General features: G+C 42.5%; 1 protein-coding gene across 1 annotated transcript; it reads left to right on the top strand.

The window, feature by feature from the left end:
• The first annotated feature begins 680 nt into the window (after positions 1–680).
• Positions 681–12,884, top strand: pane1 (proliferation associated nuclear element). Its single transcript, XM_068019978.1, has 6 exons — positions 681–821; positions 1,534–1,613; positions 5,948–6,046; positions 7,512–7,591; positions 8,931–9,022; positions 12,510–12,884. The coding sequence occupies exons 1-6, from the start codon at positions 765–767 to the stop codon at positions 12,648–12,650; spliced, it is 549 nt and encodes a 182-aa protein (XP_067876079.1). The 5' UTR covers positions 681–764; the 3' UTR covers positions 12,651–12,884.
• Positions 12,885–16,010: the final 3,126 nt, after the last annotated feature.

The following is a 16,010-nucleotide window of genomic DNA, read 5'->3' as shown; positions in this document are numbered from 1 at the left end:
AAAAAGGCCAATGTGAGAGAATGGGAAGGGAGTGAGAGAAAGAGAGGAGATTGAGAGGAAAATCCAAGTGAGAGAAGGAGAAAGATGACACTTTTTTGCTTGTATTCTCTCCATTGTGAGAGTGGTCTTAGAAGACACAAGTTTAGTGTACGCGTAACTCAGTCAGAGTGGGCTCAAGTCCCACTCTAGCATTTGAATGCATGATTTGGACTGACACTTCAGGACAAAACTGAGGGAGTGTTAGAATCATAGAAAGTTTATGGCACAGAAAGAGAATAAGTGTTAAAATTGTGGAAAGGCTTTTATTCAGATGGAAGGTTAAACTGAGCTCCTATACTGTTGACATTGAAGGTTGTCCTGACTCTGATGCAGGCAAACAGGGATGGGCCTTGCCCACATCCTGAGAATGAATAAAAGGATGATAGTTGCACTGGAATGTATCCTCACAAAGCTAAAAGAGAACAACTTGGCAGAAAAGTATTCATTTTGGGAAAGGAAAACCTAACAACTTTGAAATACAAGCATTTACCCTGTAATTCTCCTCGATTAGAGAGGGCAGGTCCTCCAGTAACCAAACACTGGCGGTCCTCCAACCTATAGGTGTCGCTGCGGCTCTCCATCTCCCCCCTCGCGGTGAGGCTGCGAATTTATAACCAACAACGTCATCGCATGGTGGCGTCCTCATTAGCATATCCCGTATTACGCGGGCAGCGCGCGGGGAGACGGTTTGTTCGGTTCGGTTTGAATCGGAGGGCGCGTTCGGGATGTCGGTGCTGAGACCGCACAACAAGCACCCGGACCTCAACACCGCCACCGTGCTGGTGTGGCTCTCGCTCCATCTCCTTACTCCCCTTCTTTTTCTCCCTCCATCTCCTCACCCCTTCCCCCTCTCCCCACACCCATTCTCCCTCCATCTTCCCTCTCCCCTTCCCCCTCTCACCCCCTTCCCTCTCCATCTCCTCACTCCCTGGCTCAGCTTCTCTCCTTCCTTCTCCCCTTTTCCTCCTTCCTTCTGCTCTTCTTCCTGGATTTGCTTCTCTTCTCTCTTTTTTCCCTCCCTCTGCTTCTCTCCCTCCATTTCCCCTACTCCCTTCCTATTCTCTCCCTCCCTCCTTCTGGCACTGACACAATGAGCCAGATGGTCTCCTTCCATGCTGTAAATCCCTCTTTTACCCTCCCTCCATTCTTATCACCTTGACTGTCCCATTCTCTATGTTCCCATTCTCTATGTCCTCATTCTCCATCGGCACTCCTAATCTGTTAATTAATTGGCGTCAGAGTAATGATGGGCTTTAGTGTCCCCAGGTTTAGTGAAGAAGAGGATCAGCTGTGGCCATGATTCCCCCTCTTTTCCCCCCAGGTTGAATATCCTGCTGAGGTTTTGAATGAAGGGTAGCTGCTTGGGTGAAGGTACCAAGTGTGCCCACCAAGAATTGCTGTCTTCAATCAATGGAAAGTTGTACATTGGGAAATATGTTTGTGTGTAGGATAATTCAGAATTCCAGCGATTTAAATTTTTTCTTCCTTTCGCAGTTAGTCGGGGTTGAAGGTCTTCAGCTGGACCAACTTGCAGCGGCAATCCTGAAGGAGAACAAGACCTTTGAAGTGAATGTGTAAGTTCTGCAGACAATCACAAAGGAGCACCAAAATCATCTACATGCTACTTACACAGTAGCAGTTAACTGCTCCACCAAAGGGCCTGCAATGGGCCGAATGTCCTTCTATGCTGTATCATGCTTCCTTCTTGGGGAACGTGTTGCTGCAGGAACAGGAGCAGACCATTCATCCCTGTGTGCCTGTTCTGTCAGTTAGCTCATGGATGCTTTGTGCTCCAATTCCATTTGCCTGCCTTGGTCCCATGTCCCTTGATACCCTTACCCCAACAAAAATCTATTGATCTCAGTCTTGAAAATTTCACTTGACCCAGCATTTGCAAACTTTTTAGAGTCAAAGTTCTAGATTTCCACTATCCTTTATGTACAAAAGTGTGTCCTGATTGCAATTCTAAATACTCTAGCTCTTTTTTAAGATTATGTGCTCATCTTCTGGATCACTTCACCAGAATAATAGTTCATTTGTATTTACCCTATCTAATCCCTTTAACATTTGATTTAATCACTCCCCAACCATGTAAACCAATGGGAATACAAGACAAGTTTATGCAACCTGTCCTCATAATTTAATCAATTAAGCCCAAATATCTTTCCTTTATTAATTTGTTCATGGAATGTTGGCATTGCTGTCAAGGCCAGCAATTATTGCCCAACCCTTATTGGCCTTCAGAAGGTGGTGGTGAGTTTCTGCCTTGAACAGCTGTAGTCCGTGTAGTGTAGTTACACCCACCATGCTGGTGGGGGTGGGGGTTGGTGAGTTCCTGGGATTCTGATGAATCTGCGCTGATGAAACACTCAGCTTTCCTAAGGTTTGGGGCTCAAATCTGAATGCTGTTCTCCAGATGGGGTCTGACCAAAGCTCTGTACAGGGGAAGCATCGCTTCTTCACTTTTAAATCCAATCCCTTTGAGATAAAGGTAGACATTCCATTAGCCTGTTTCATTCCATTTTGTATCATGTGTACTATCTTTTAGCAATTTGTGTACTTCAGCACTTAACTCCCTTTGCTGTTCCACAGTTTCTAATATCTCGCCATTAAGATCCAGTGTGAATGATCTCTCGTTTCCCCACATTGATCTCCATCTACCATAATCTTGCCCACTCCCTTAGTCTAAGTCCGTTTATAAATTCCTGCTACCATACACATGTGGCTATTAACTTTGTGTCATTTGCAAACTTAGATATGCAACACTCTATTCCTTCATCCAACTCATTAATAACTATGATGAAAAGTTGAAGCTCCAAAACAGATGTATGGGAAACACCACTTATTCTGTCAATCAGAGAAGGAATCCTTTATCCCTAATCTCTGTCTCCTACCAGCACATCAATTACTGAGACAATTTGGGAAGGTTTTTTGAGACTCTGATATAGTCAACACGTTGCCCATTCCTCTAAGATTTTGATATGACTCAAGCTCAGACTGATGGAATGCAAGTCTATTTTTTCTTTGTAGGGATAGCATTAGATTAAAAGAAGAGACCTACAATGTTGTCAACAAGAGTAGTAAATGTGAGGATTGGGAGTGTTTTTAAAAATCAGCAAAGAATGGCCAAGAAAGTGATAGAGGGAGAAAATAGAATGAGGGTGAACTAGCAAGAAATATAAAAACATTGTAGGAGCTTCTAGAAGTGTGCAAAAAGGAAGAGAGTAGCAAAAGTAAATGTGGGTTTCTTCGAGGCAGAGATAGGAGAAATTATAATGGGGTAAGGTAATGGTGGAGACGCTTAGCAAATTTTGTCCGTCTTCACAGTAAAAGACACAAAGAAGATGCTAGAAATTGTGGAGCATCAAGGTTCTAATGACTGAAGAACTTTAAGTAATTAGTATTAGTAAAGAAAAAGTACTGGACTAAAAGCGGACATCCCCTGGATCTGATGGCCTACCTCCTAAGATTTGAAAAGATGGCTGCAGTGATCGTGGATGCATTGGTTTTGATCTTCCAGAATTCCCTAGATTGTAGATTGGAAGGTGGCAAATGTAACACTACTGTTAAGAAAGGAGGGAGAGAGAAAGCAAGGAATTATAAGCCAGTTAGCCAGTCGTCAGGAAAATGCTAGACTCTTATTAAGGACATGGCAACAGAGCACTTGGAAAATCATAAATTAGGCAGAGTCAACACAGTTTTATGAAAGGGAAATTATTTTTGATAAATCTTAGTTTTTTTGAGGGTATAACTAGCAAGGTAAATAAGGGGGAACCAGTAGATTTAGTATATTTAGATTTTCAGAAGGCATTCAACAAGGTGCCTCACGAGGTTTTTACACAAGGTTAGGATTCATGGGATTGGGGATAATAGATTAGCATGGATTGGGGATTGGTTAAAGGACAGAAAACAGTAGGAATAAACGTGTCATTTTTGAGATGTACGGTGTTACTAGTAGAGTGCTGCAAGAATCTATATTCCGCATCGACAATTTAGATGATGGGGACAAGTTAGTGTATCCAAGTTTGCAGACAATACAAAATTAGGTGGGAAAGTAAGCTGTGAGGAGGCTGCAAAGTGATTTTGATCACAGTGATGATTAAGTGAGCATGAAAGTGGTAGATGAGTATAATGTGGGGGTGTGTGAAATTATCCACTTTGGTAGGAAGAATGGAAAAGCAGAATTTTTTAAAGTGGTGAGGGACTATTAAATGTTGGTATGCAAAGGAATTTGGGGGTTCTTGTGCACGAATCGCAAAGTTAACATGGAGGTACAGCAAGTAATTATGAAGACCTTTATTGCAAGGTTTGATGTACAAGAGTAAGGAAGTCTTACTGCAATTATATAGGGCTTTGGTGAGAGCACACCTGGAGTACTACATACAGTTTTGGTCTCCTTACCTAAGGAAGGATGTTTTTGTCTTTGAGGGAGTGGAACAAAGGTTCACTAGATTGATTCCTGGAATGAGAGGGCTGTCCTATGAGGATAGATTGAGTAAAATGGATCTATATTCTCTGGAGCTCAGAAGAATAGGAGGTGATCGCATTGAAACATATAAGACTTTCAGAGGGCTTGACAGAGTGGATGCTGAGAGGCCCTTTCCCCTAACTAGAGCGTCTAGAACTCGGGGTCCTTAGTCTCAGGCTAAGGGGTTGGCCATTTAGGACTGAAATGAGAAATTCCTGCACTCAGTGATGTGAATCTTTTCTCTACCCCAGCGGGCTGTGGATGCTCGGTCGTTGAGTATAGTCTAAACTGAGATCGATAGATTTTGGATGCTATGGAAATCAAGGAAAATGGGGTTAGGGTAGGAAAGTGGAGTTGATGTAAAAGTTCAGCCATGAGCTTATTGAATGGCGGAACAGGTTCATGGTGGGTGGGTGGAGGGGGGGGGGATGGTGGGTGCAGTGTATGGCCTACTGTTCCTATTCCTGAAGTTCTTATGCAAAGTTATTTAATGCTGCTCGATGCTCTTTCCATCAAATGTGTGTCTGATGGCAACAGATGGAAGCAATGGTGTCTACTGAGCAAGGGGTGAAGGCCAGGAACTTTTCTTTATTGCTGGTCTGTGCTTGGATTGGCGTTAACAGTAATTGCACCTGTGTAATTTGCCCTATTTAGTCTGCTTGCTGTATAAATAAGGCAAATTTAGCATAAGAGAAATCGGTACATATTACTGAACTGCTTCCAGTTTCAGTAATATGAGGTATGAGGGGGAGAAGGAATGTATGGTGGGTGATTATCACAATAAAGGTTGTTTTTAAACCATAACCTCTCCTGCCCTATGACTGGTATAAGAAAAATCCGCATTCCGTAGAATGGACAAATTGAAGTGAATTCAGGTCCTGAATGCTATCAGAGGCAGAGTTCATGTCATGTCAGGTGATGGAACTACTGTGTAGTTTCCATGGTGGCAAATTATCATGCACTGGCTTGCAATGTGACCCAAAACAAATGACTGTTTTAAAGTAATTACAGGTAACTGTTTTAAAATAACTACCATGTGAGAGCTCTATGGGTAAATCTCTGTGCAATGGCAGTTACCCTTAGAGTTATCTATTATTTTAAATACGATGTGCCAGATAAATAGGGAAGTACTTAGTTGTGCCCAGTGCATAGAGCATGCACATCTGAAAGCAAGTTCACTTTCAGTCCTTTGTTAATGCTACTCTGAACCAATGATAAGGAGTTGTCACATTACACAAGTATGAGGGTAACTCTTATTTTTTTTCTCTTTCTCTCATTTTAACATTGAGATGTCAACTGTATGTCAACCTCCCCCCAATCCCCACTAAGGCTTCGCCTAAAATTTATTGTTCATGGGCCTATTCACTGAAGAAATTACAACTATTATGTAGTCACCTTCAGTTGAGGACCCAGTATAACTCTCAAACTTTTCTCTTCTAGTCATTTAGCAAAGCGCCTGCCATTACCTGTGGAGAATGAGCACACCAGGCCACGGATAGACCTCATTGTCTTCCTCATGGATATGTGTAGCCAGCACAGGTGAGCTGAAATTGCCTTCAAAGGTGCATCGCTTGTAGCAACTTTAATCCAGTAACTGTAAAATCTGGCAGTGGTAAAATGTCTCATAGTGCCAGGAGAGTACTCCTGGAGACTGGCAACCTACGAGGGCAGCTCTTATGTTTTCCTTGGCAGTGTGCTCACCATTCTTATTGTGTCTGTTGGGCTGATGAGATGAAAAGTCTTGAGGTTACATTGCCTCTCAACAGCCATAAAAATTGGGCCAGTCGTGGACCTGGCTTCATTTTATAACAATGTTTTGTTAACATGAGACAAGGAACTTTTTGACTTGATCGACTTACTGTAGCACATCTGAGGTTTGTGCCCTATTTTAATGGACTGTTCTTTTTTGAAAAGTCTTTAGCTTGTGCAACCTGATGCTGAAACAAAACATGTTACAGTAATAAAATAATTCATATATCTGAAGTAGTTTTAACGTAATTTTAACTCTATACTGCCAGAATAAAACCACACACTTTTAAATGAATATATTTGAATGTTTTCACTTCTTCCCCCATTTGCTTTTTTTTAAGCTTTACTTTTTATTTGAGTCGTGTATCCTAATCTAAGTCTTGTATTTATTTCCTGATTATATATAATGAAAGAGAAGTTGTATCTATAAAGAACCTTTCACGACCTCAAGATGGCCCTTTACAAATACAATGCGGTACCTTTGAAGTGTAGTCACTGTTATGGGAAACATGTCAGCAAATTTATGCACAGCAAGGTCACACAAACAGCAGTGAGATAAATAAGCAGTTGCCAGTTTTAGTTGGGTGGGTGGAGGTGGGGGGGTGGGGGTTGCGGTGGTGCGGGTGAATGTTGGCCAGGACACGAAGGAGAGCTCCCCTGGTCTTCAAATATTGCTGTGTATTTTACGTCCATCTGAGAGGGAAGATGGGACCTCCGTGTATTGTCTCATCTGAAAGATGACACCTCTGACAGTGCAGCACTCTCTTAGTACTACAATCTCCCAGCTGTGTTAATCAATGCTCAAATTATGCTTGAATATAGGTAAAGAATTAAGTCATTCATGATGTGCTGTAATGTTTGCCCCTGATTATGTGAGCACATGCAAATTCTCACCAATTGAATAACTTGCCTTTGCTTAATGGGTTAAAGTAAGCACAGAGTAAATGAGTTAGAATTTTCACAATAGAGTCTCTGATACCAGATGCCAGAGAGGGCTTGCCATTCAGACTGCTGGCAGCTACTTTTTGGCCCTCTTGGTAAAACATCTACAATAGCAACAGGAAGGTTTAATCAAAAATATGCTGAAAATCTTGAAAGTATGGATCTGCTTTTATACAAGCAGTATACTTTAAAGGGGGCATAAAACTGTAAAGAGCTATAATCATGTTTCTGTGCCATATTTAGCACCATTTCACTGTCTCTTTCCTGATTGAGAAAGTTGTACATTCAGTCCTGTTCTTTGTTTTAATTTCAGTGTAGAAACTGTGAGGTTATCCCTGGCCTATGTTGATGTGAATTTCTTCCTTGGAAAAGTTTGCTTTCTTGCAGTTCGGGGTAAGTTCTAAACGAAAATCAAGTGGAATCTTTGAGAGACTCCCATCTGTTGTCACATTGGCTGGAATTTTACACGCCCTGCGGGAGCAGGCTGCAGGCGGGGGTGGTGCTGTTCCTGTTGCCTTCCCATCTCTGCTGCAGATTTACGAGTGGCAAGAGGTGACAGACAGCCCGTCCATCTCAGGCCAATTGAGGCCCTTAAGTGGCCAATTAATTGCCACTTAAGGATCTTCTCCCCGCCACCGCTGGTATATTGCCAGTGGCGGGAAGGCACTTTATCAGCTGTGGAGACCACCCAGCATACCAGGTGGTCTCCTTGCAGGCTCAAGGGGTGGGTGTGGGAGGGGATAGGGGCGGCCCTCCTAATCGGCACCCTGTGCCCCACGGAGGGCTCCCCCAGCAGCGCCTGCCGCCTACCTCCCATCTCCTCTTGATTGATTTCCATTCCACCTTTATCGGCCCTGGCGTCCCTGATCCTCCTGAAGCTGGGTGCAGTCCTAGCAGTTGCCACCGCTCCCAGTGCCACTGCTGGGACTGAGGATCTGCCGGCTCCCTGATTGGCTGGCAGCTCCTAAGACGGGACCTCCTGCCTCAGAGGGGCTGAAGTTCTGCTCGAGGCTAATTAAGGGCCCGGGGCATGTAAAATCTCTGCATGGCTCCCAGGCCCGGCGGAGGTGGGCTCACCCCTGACTTTTAAGTTGGTTGGTGGGGCCTCCACTACGACGTAAAATCCTAGCCATTAAATCATTCATGATGTGCTGTAATGTTTGCTCCTGATTATTATTCCACATGAATTACGTGAACTATGGAATCCCTCACCTTTCTCTATTCTCTTGCACTCCCCAGACTTTTAAAAGCCAAACTTGTTATAACCGATCCCTTGGTACTTGATTCACTGTCATCTTGTACTCCTTTTAACCTTGGTATCCTACATGGTGGGGCTTGGCTCCTCAAGTTGATGCAGTTCTATTTTGACAGTTTAATCAACTTAAATACAATCCTGAAACTCAATAGTGACCAGAAGTAAGTACAGATTAGTAGAGTTTAGTGGGGAAGTGGATGAACAGAAAGTAAGGAATAATGGAAACAGAAAAGATAATGGTCAGGTGCTGTTTTTGAGGGGGTGGTGGTAGAAAGCATGCATATTGAGGTAAAATTGCTGCATCTATAATGTTCTGTTCATGCTGATCGAGATGTAATCGAGTAGGAGTCCACAGTGTGAACTGCAGTTAAAGTAAACTGCTTTGAAGTGGCCAAGGCAAATATCAATTGAATAGTGTCCACCTGAGACTTTAGCATTCTAGTTCAAATCTGGTTTTCATCTGCCTTTCTGGTACAGGTAAGACTGTTAAGCACCAATCGATAGAGATGTACACTCTGAAGCAACTGGCAGATTCGTACTCAAGCCCCCTGATTCCTGCTGAGCTGGAGGTAAGAATAATTCTGAGACTGTCTTGTGTTGGTAGTGATGTGACTTCTATATGCAAGACATTTTTTCCTTGTTGGGAGGATTACATATTGCTGTATCTTGCTTGCCTTGATTGAATTTCATCTGTTCTCTGGGTCTGGCCACATACCGGAGAATGCTATATGGAAGTGTGGTGTTCGATTTCAAAAGGCAGAAGATAAACAAGCTATCACTTTCTTCATTATTCTACGTGGCTGATCAGAGAGGATCTGGTGGCAGTTATAGGGGAGCCCTGTCAGCTGTAACCTGAGTGAGAAAGGAAACACCGTTTCAAGAAAAGAGTTGCTGTTTTCATCACTAGCAAACTGAACCCTTTCCCGAAGATGTACACTGCCTCCCGGTTTTGCAGTTCCAATCTGATGTTTTTCACTCAAAGTGGTAGGAAGCTGGTTTGTTTTTGGGATTCTCCGTTGAGAGTCTGGGCTCTCCGTTGTGTTGCTGCTGGGAGATCTTGAGCAGAGCCCAGTCTCTTCCCGACAGGGAAAGAAGGGGATCTGCAGGTTGGTTGCCCTGTGCTATTATGAGAATCTGGGATTGGGAGACCTTGGAGCAGGTTTTACCCTCTTGGTTGGCATGAAGGGATAATGATAAGAGTGGGGAAGTTTTATAATATTGGTGTTGGTGCTATACAAAGTCATCTTGTAGAGGAAAAACAACTAAGCTGAAATTTTCAGTATGTGGGCTAGTAATAGAAAGCTTACATCATCCAGTAAATTATATTTACTTTTCATATTAAGGTCTGGCTCGTTCTGTGGGGCCCAAACATTTTAATACTACAGGTTTTGAACTCTAGACTCAGAATTTTTTGAACCACTATGCAAAGATGCAAATCAGAAAATATAGTACAAGACTGAGATTTTATTCACAATGTTGGGAGGAAAGAGTGAAACCAAAGCAGCCATGGACTGGTCTCATTATTGGGGTCAGTGTTTCACTGGTTCGAACCAGGGGAAAGTGGTGTTTTTAGTATACCTGGCGAAGGATGTTGGTTAGATGTTGTCAGTAACTTTATTGCGTACATTCCCATGGGTTGTGTTTGGGATTTTCTAATCCTTAGATGGTGTTATATGTTCCTAGTATCTGATTTAACAGTGCAAAGTATTATACCAGTGTTATAAGAGCAAAATACTGCAGATGCTGGAAATCTGAAATAAAAACAAAGTGCTGGAAATACTCAGCAGGTCAGGCAGTATCTGTGGAGAGAGAAGCAGAGTTAACGTTTCAGGTCTGTGACCTTTCATCAGAACTGGCAAAGGTTAGAAAATAGGTTTTAAGCAAGTAAAGGGGGTGATGGGGAAGAGAAGAAAAGAGAAGGCGTGTGATAGGGCAGAGAGCAGGAGAGATTAAATAACAGCTGTCCTGGGACAAAGGCAAAGAGAGTGTTAATGCTTGTGGTGCAAGACACTTGATCTTTTCATTGAGAACTTTCGATGTGACATCAGCCATCTCAATTTCTCCGCTCCCTCGCTCGCAGTAACCTGTCTCCTTCCGAACTTGCTGCACTCCATTCTCTCAAGACTAACCACAACATTGTGATCAAATCAGCTGATAATTGTGGTGCTGTTGTTGTCTGGTGTACTGACCTCTACCTCGCAGAGGCTGAGCGCCAATTCTCAGACACTTCTTCCTACTTCCCCCGGACCATGACCCCATCCACCGAACATCAAGCCACTGTCTCCAGGACTATCACTGACCTCATCTCCTCCGGAGATCTTCCCTCTACAGCTTCCAACCTCATAGTCCCACAACCCTGGACAGCCCGCTTCTACCTCTTTCCCAAAATCCACAAACAGGATTGTCCTGGTGGATCTATTGTTTCGGCCTGTTCCTGCCCCTCTATCTCTATCTTTTCTCCCCTGGTCCAGTCTCTTCCTCTCTTTTCACCATCCAAGGCCCCACATGCTCCTTCCAGGTGAATCAGTGATTTACTTGAACTTCCTTCAGTTTAGTATACTGTATTCATTGCTCATAATATGGTCGCCTCTATATTGGGGAGACCAACTGCAGATTGGGTGACCGCTTTGCGGAACACTTCCGTTCAGTCCAAAAGCATGACTCCGAGCTTCTGGTCGCTTGCCATTTCAACACCCACCCCCTGCTCTCGTGCCAACATTTCTGTCTTTGGCCTGTTCCAGTGAACATCAAGGCAAGCTTGAGGAGCTTGAGCACCTGATCTTTCGATTAGGCATTCTGCAGCCTTGCAGACTGAACTTTGAGTTCAGTAACTTCAGAGCATGACTGGCCTTTTTAAAAAAAAAAATATATATATTTTTTTTTATTTTATTTTTTAACCATGTGCCTGTTTTCATGTAGACAGAGCTGCTCATTATTCTGCTATTAACCATCTCTCTGGACTAATGCTTTGTCTTTCACCACAAACATTAACACACTTTTAGCCTTTGTCCCAGGACAGCTTTGTTACTTAATCTCTCCTGCCCTCTGCCCAATCATGCACCTTCCCTTTTGTTCTCTTTCCCCCCCTACCCCCACCCCTTTCACTTGCTTAAAAGCTAGTTCTTTTTTAACCTTTGCCAGTTCTGATGAAAGGTCACAGACCTGAAACGTTAAATCTGTTTCTTTGTTCATAGATGCTTACCGACCTGCTGAGTATTTCCAGCACTTTCTCTTTTTATTATACCAGTGTTCGTGCCCAATTTCTGTTTTTTAAAGCATTTGTGAAGGAGGGCAATTTTTGGGGTTTGTTTTTTGCAACATGTAATTCCTTCCCCTCTTGCTTCACAACGCTGCACCCATTTTGCCCAGTCCCAATCAGGAATATCTCAAACTGTATATAGCACTGCATTTATGTACACCTTGTTCTAAATATCACTAACATCTAAGAGAGGAATGAGAGCATCGAGCTGAGCAGATTGATAATTTTTATCTTTGGGCATGGCCATATTTATAAGTTTGGAATCACTTTAACTTGAGTTGTAAAAAGAATTCCAGCTCTTGCCCATGAGATTGTTGTATGTAGTTTTACAGCTGTTCTTGGTCACATTGGGAGGAATCTGGCAGCAGGTTGCTGCTTGCTTTCAATGGTTTAGAGTCAGAGTTATACAGCACAGAAACAGGCCTTTTGGCCCATCATGTCTGTGCCGGCCATCGAGCACCTAACCATTCTAGTCCCATTTTCCAGCACTTGGCCCGTAGCCTTGTATGCCATAGCATTTCAAGTGCTCATCTAAATACTACTTAAATGTTGTGAAGGTTTGAAGGAGAATTAAAAGGAGCAACTACTTGCCCTCTTGGGAATTGTGCATGATGCAGAGAAACTGACTGAGAGACAAAAGTTAAGTGTTGTAAATATGGATCAAACAATCCATTAACTTCTGTGTCTAACTGAGCACAAAAGGGACTTTTTCTGAGTGTGTAGTTTTTAATTTATCCTTGCTTCCTGCAATATGTCAACAGGATAACACTGGATTAGAATAACATTTTATTACTTAGTCCACAGAAAGGAGAGCTGTGATAGCCCAGAGACTTCTCCAGATGTTGAAGGTTGCAGCAGGCCTGGTGCCAGGTGTCTCTGCCCTTGCTCTCAGCTCCTTGATAAGACCCTCCTTCAAGACCGAAAGAGAGAGATGCTGAGCGGTATATTGTGTTAACAGCAACTCTTACCTTCAACATATTGATGATTGCGGAGCCACCCAGTTGTTTTGCCATATTCACATATATACATTGAATTTCAATTTATCTTTAGTCAACAAAAAAAAATCTCAGCTGTGGGATTATCCAAGGAGATTATTCCTTCTAATTGCTTCTGTGAAAATACTTGTAAATAGTACAGTGCACAATAGAAATAAAGTGTATATTTGGACTTTTCCCAGTTTGTTTCATTCAGATTAAATACATTAGGTCTGCATAGCTTTTTCTAATTCTGATTGATAATGTGCAGCACTCATCAGAAAAGATGGATGGAGTAGTTAATTCCAGTGCAACAAAACAATACAACCTTGAGTTTTCGTCTTGACCAACATTCTCTTTAACCTTTCTAGTATAGATAAATAGCCCTTGGAATTGAGCTTCTGGAGTAGCCTTTGCACAGCAAAAGTTTGTATCTGGGAGTGAGGAAGAAACATAGAAAATAGGAGCAGGAGTAGGCCATTCGGTCCTTCAAGCCTGCTCCGCCATTCATTATGATCATGGCTGATCATCCAACTCAGTAACCTGTTCCTGCTTTCGCCCCATACCCTTTGATCCCTTTAGACCCAAGAGCTATATCATACAATGTTTTGGCCTCAACTGCTTTCTGTGGTAGCGAATTCCACAGGCTCACCACCCTCTGGGTGAAGAAATTTCTCCTCATCTCAGTCCTGAATGGTTTACCCCATATCCTTAGACCCTGGTTCTGGACTCCCCCACCATCAGGAACATCCTGCAAAGGAACATTATTGCAGCCATACTTATGCTAGTTGACCATAGAAAAGCATTGACTGTCCCACCACAAGCTGAAGGAAGCTTGAATGATTTAAGCAGTTTCGGTTCACCATTCCTCCTCAGTTGTGGGGAAGTGCAGAGGAGTATCTAATGTTGCACAGCTGCTGAATAGCTGAGTTGTATTGTGAAAGGCCTGGAAACCAGTAGCTATGGTTAATGGGGAAAAAACAGTTTTAAAAAAAAAACTTGACAAAAATGTTAGAAATAAGAGACTTGTTCATTACCCACTTTCCTCACTCTCTTGCAATTCTTGCAAATGCTCTGTCACCTCCACAACACCTTTAATATCACTAGTGCCCACTGGAAATTGGAATGCTATTGTCAAGTTTTGATTGGTTGGATTCCCCATCCAACCAGTTCCCTTTGAATCATTGTTTGCACGTATGCATTTTTCAGAAAAATCAAGAACCAGTTGATCATTGACATTTTTAATAGGGTAGAAAGGTCAACAGGGAGACTGGAAAAACCATTCATAAGGATCATGGATATTCAGAGCACTTGGGGCCAAAGGATCTTTTGCAGTCAATAGTTGATTCTGATTGGTGGCCAGAGCTCAATATATCCAGGCTTGCATAGGTTGACTGGAGAGTCAGCCTTGTATGGTTGTGCACCATTATTTATAAGACAAAGTGGAAGGTCTTTTTGCACTGACTTGTCTCTCCACTGTTATTTAAGACCAAAGTAAAAAGTCTTGTACTCGATGGCTTGATTTGGCTTTTCCAAAGTAATCCAGAATTTGCTCATTATGTGTGCTTGACGTATCCTATCTGATGTATTAATGCCAAATATAGGAATCTTTACATGAAGTGTCTTGCACAGACTATCCAATCTATCAATAAGGGGAGAAGTTTTACTTTGAGAATCTGATGCATAATAGATGGTGTTTTCCACATAAAGAAATCAGAGAAAAGAGACTTCAAAGAAACCTTAGAAACCATAATAGCTTGAGATGACAAATAATTCAGTGGATCACTTGTATATGAAGTCTTTTCCTCCCTGGAAGCCTATCTGAACTTGGATTTCTGTTCCCTCCCTTGCATGAAGTACAGCAGGGTACAGCTGTTTGAGAACAGAAGCAAGGTTAGTTCTATTAAGAGAACTGAGATCGAAAGAAGGAAGAAATACTATGGCAATAGATTGACTGTTATTGCCCAGCAGTGCTGGAAATGAGCACAAGTGTTCTAGGAGGAGGTAAGGTAATCAACATTCCAATGCTGTCTCAGGCCCATGAAAAGAAACTGTTAAGCTCGCAACTTTAGCAATGATCACATCAGCAAGAAGCTGAACTATAGCTAATAGACTTTTATTCAAAACTGTCATCTATACCCAGAGTCTGGTCTAAACTAACCTTGCCAATTTTGTTAATCTTGAACATTGAGCAGAATATCAACTTGCAACAAGTAGAGCTCAGCTGCTGCTGTGATACACTTGAACTTGCTTTGTAACCTCATTATTTGCTGAAATTAATATCTATCTACCCAAGTACCTTGTGTTTATTATAAAGATATTAAATGTTGGATAGTGATTTTATGGTCTGACTTCCTCTGATTTTTGGCACTCAACTCGTATATGTCCTCAGCTGGGATTGGTAGTGTAAATGTTAATATAATTTGGACCATTTGATGTAAGATATTTAAACAACGCACATTTGGCATCAGTACTTAGCTGACCATGGTTGGCAAATTTCCAAAAGGTTACTTTACTGCTGATTAACTTCTGTAAACCAAAATGCAAAGGACATTACTGGAATTTATCAGTGCCAGCGTGAGTGAGAAGTTGGGGAAGTATCTGCAGATCAAAGAGAGTCAGTGTTGATTGGTGGATAGGGGCGTGTCCATGGATGCTTTTTATACGGACTTTTAGAAAGCCTTGCTGGTCTTCCAGCGCAAAGAGTTGTCCACGACCGAATGTTGCAGACTGGCACATTCCAAGGTCCAGGGCTATGTGCTGAGGGACGCACTAAAGCTTGGGGCAGCCGCAGCAAAGGCTCAATGGGGAAAGACCACAGTGTAAGGTCCCCCCACCAAGCTGAACTGAGGGGCTGGATCCATGGGAAACCCCTCGAACTGTATCGGGAAAATTTTCATTTGCAGTAAAATGTAAAAATGTTAATGGCATAAGAAATGAAATGGAAGGGTTGTGAGGCAACTCATGATTGTATTGAAGGAAACTGATCTCCCTTGCAATGTTTGTATTTTTTGGTGCTGTTTGAAACTGTTTGGCAATGTAATTTTTACAGATTTTTATGAATAAAGTATATTTTGGAAATAAAAAAAAAACTTTTAGAAAGCCTTGGACAGAATCTTGTAGTCAACATTAAGCAGTGAGATGGGCCGCCAATTTCTGATTTCTGCCCTCTTCCCCCTTCCGCTTGTAAATCAGGGTGATGATGCCTTTCCTCATGGATTCTGACATGCTGCCGGCCAGGAGCATACTCTCGTATACTTCGAGCAGGTCCGGGCCGACCCAGTCCCACAGGGCCGAGTACAACTCGACCGGTAAGCCGTCGCT

Source organism: Heterodontus francisci, chromosome 41 (genome assembly GCF_036365525.1).
Source record: "Heterodontus francisci isolate sHetFra1 chromosome 41, sHetFra1.hap1, whole genome shotgun sequence".
Classification (NCBI taxonomy): domain Eukaryota; kingdom Metazoa; phylum Chordata; class Chondrichthyes; order Heterodontiformes; family Heterodontidae; genus Heterodontus; species Heterodontus francisci.
Note: the sequence above shows the minus strand (reverse complement) of the source record. Positions and strands in the feature narration are given on the sequence as shown.

Coding starts and splice junctions, on each gene's coding strand:
- pane1 (XM_068019978.1), top strand. CDS start 765: ATGTCGGTGCTGAGACCGCACAACAAGCACCCGGACCTCAACACCGCC. Junction 7,592..8,930: donor TTGCTTTCTTGCAGTTCGGG/GTAAGTTCTAAA, acceptor TTTCTGGTACAG/GTAAGACTGTTAAGCACCAA. Junction 9,023..12,509: donor TGATTCCTGCTGAGCTGGAG/GTAAGAATAATT, acceptor TTTATTACTTAG/TCCACAGAAAGGAGAGCTGT.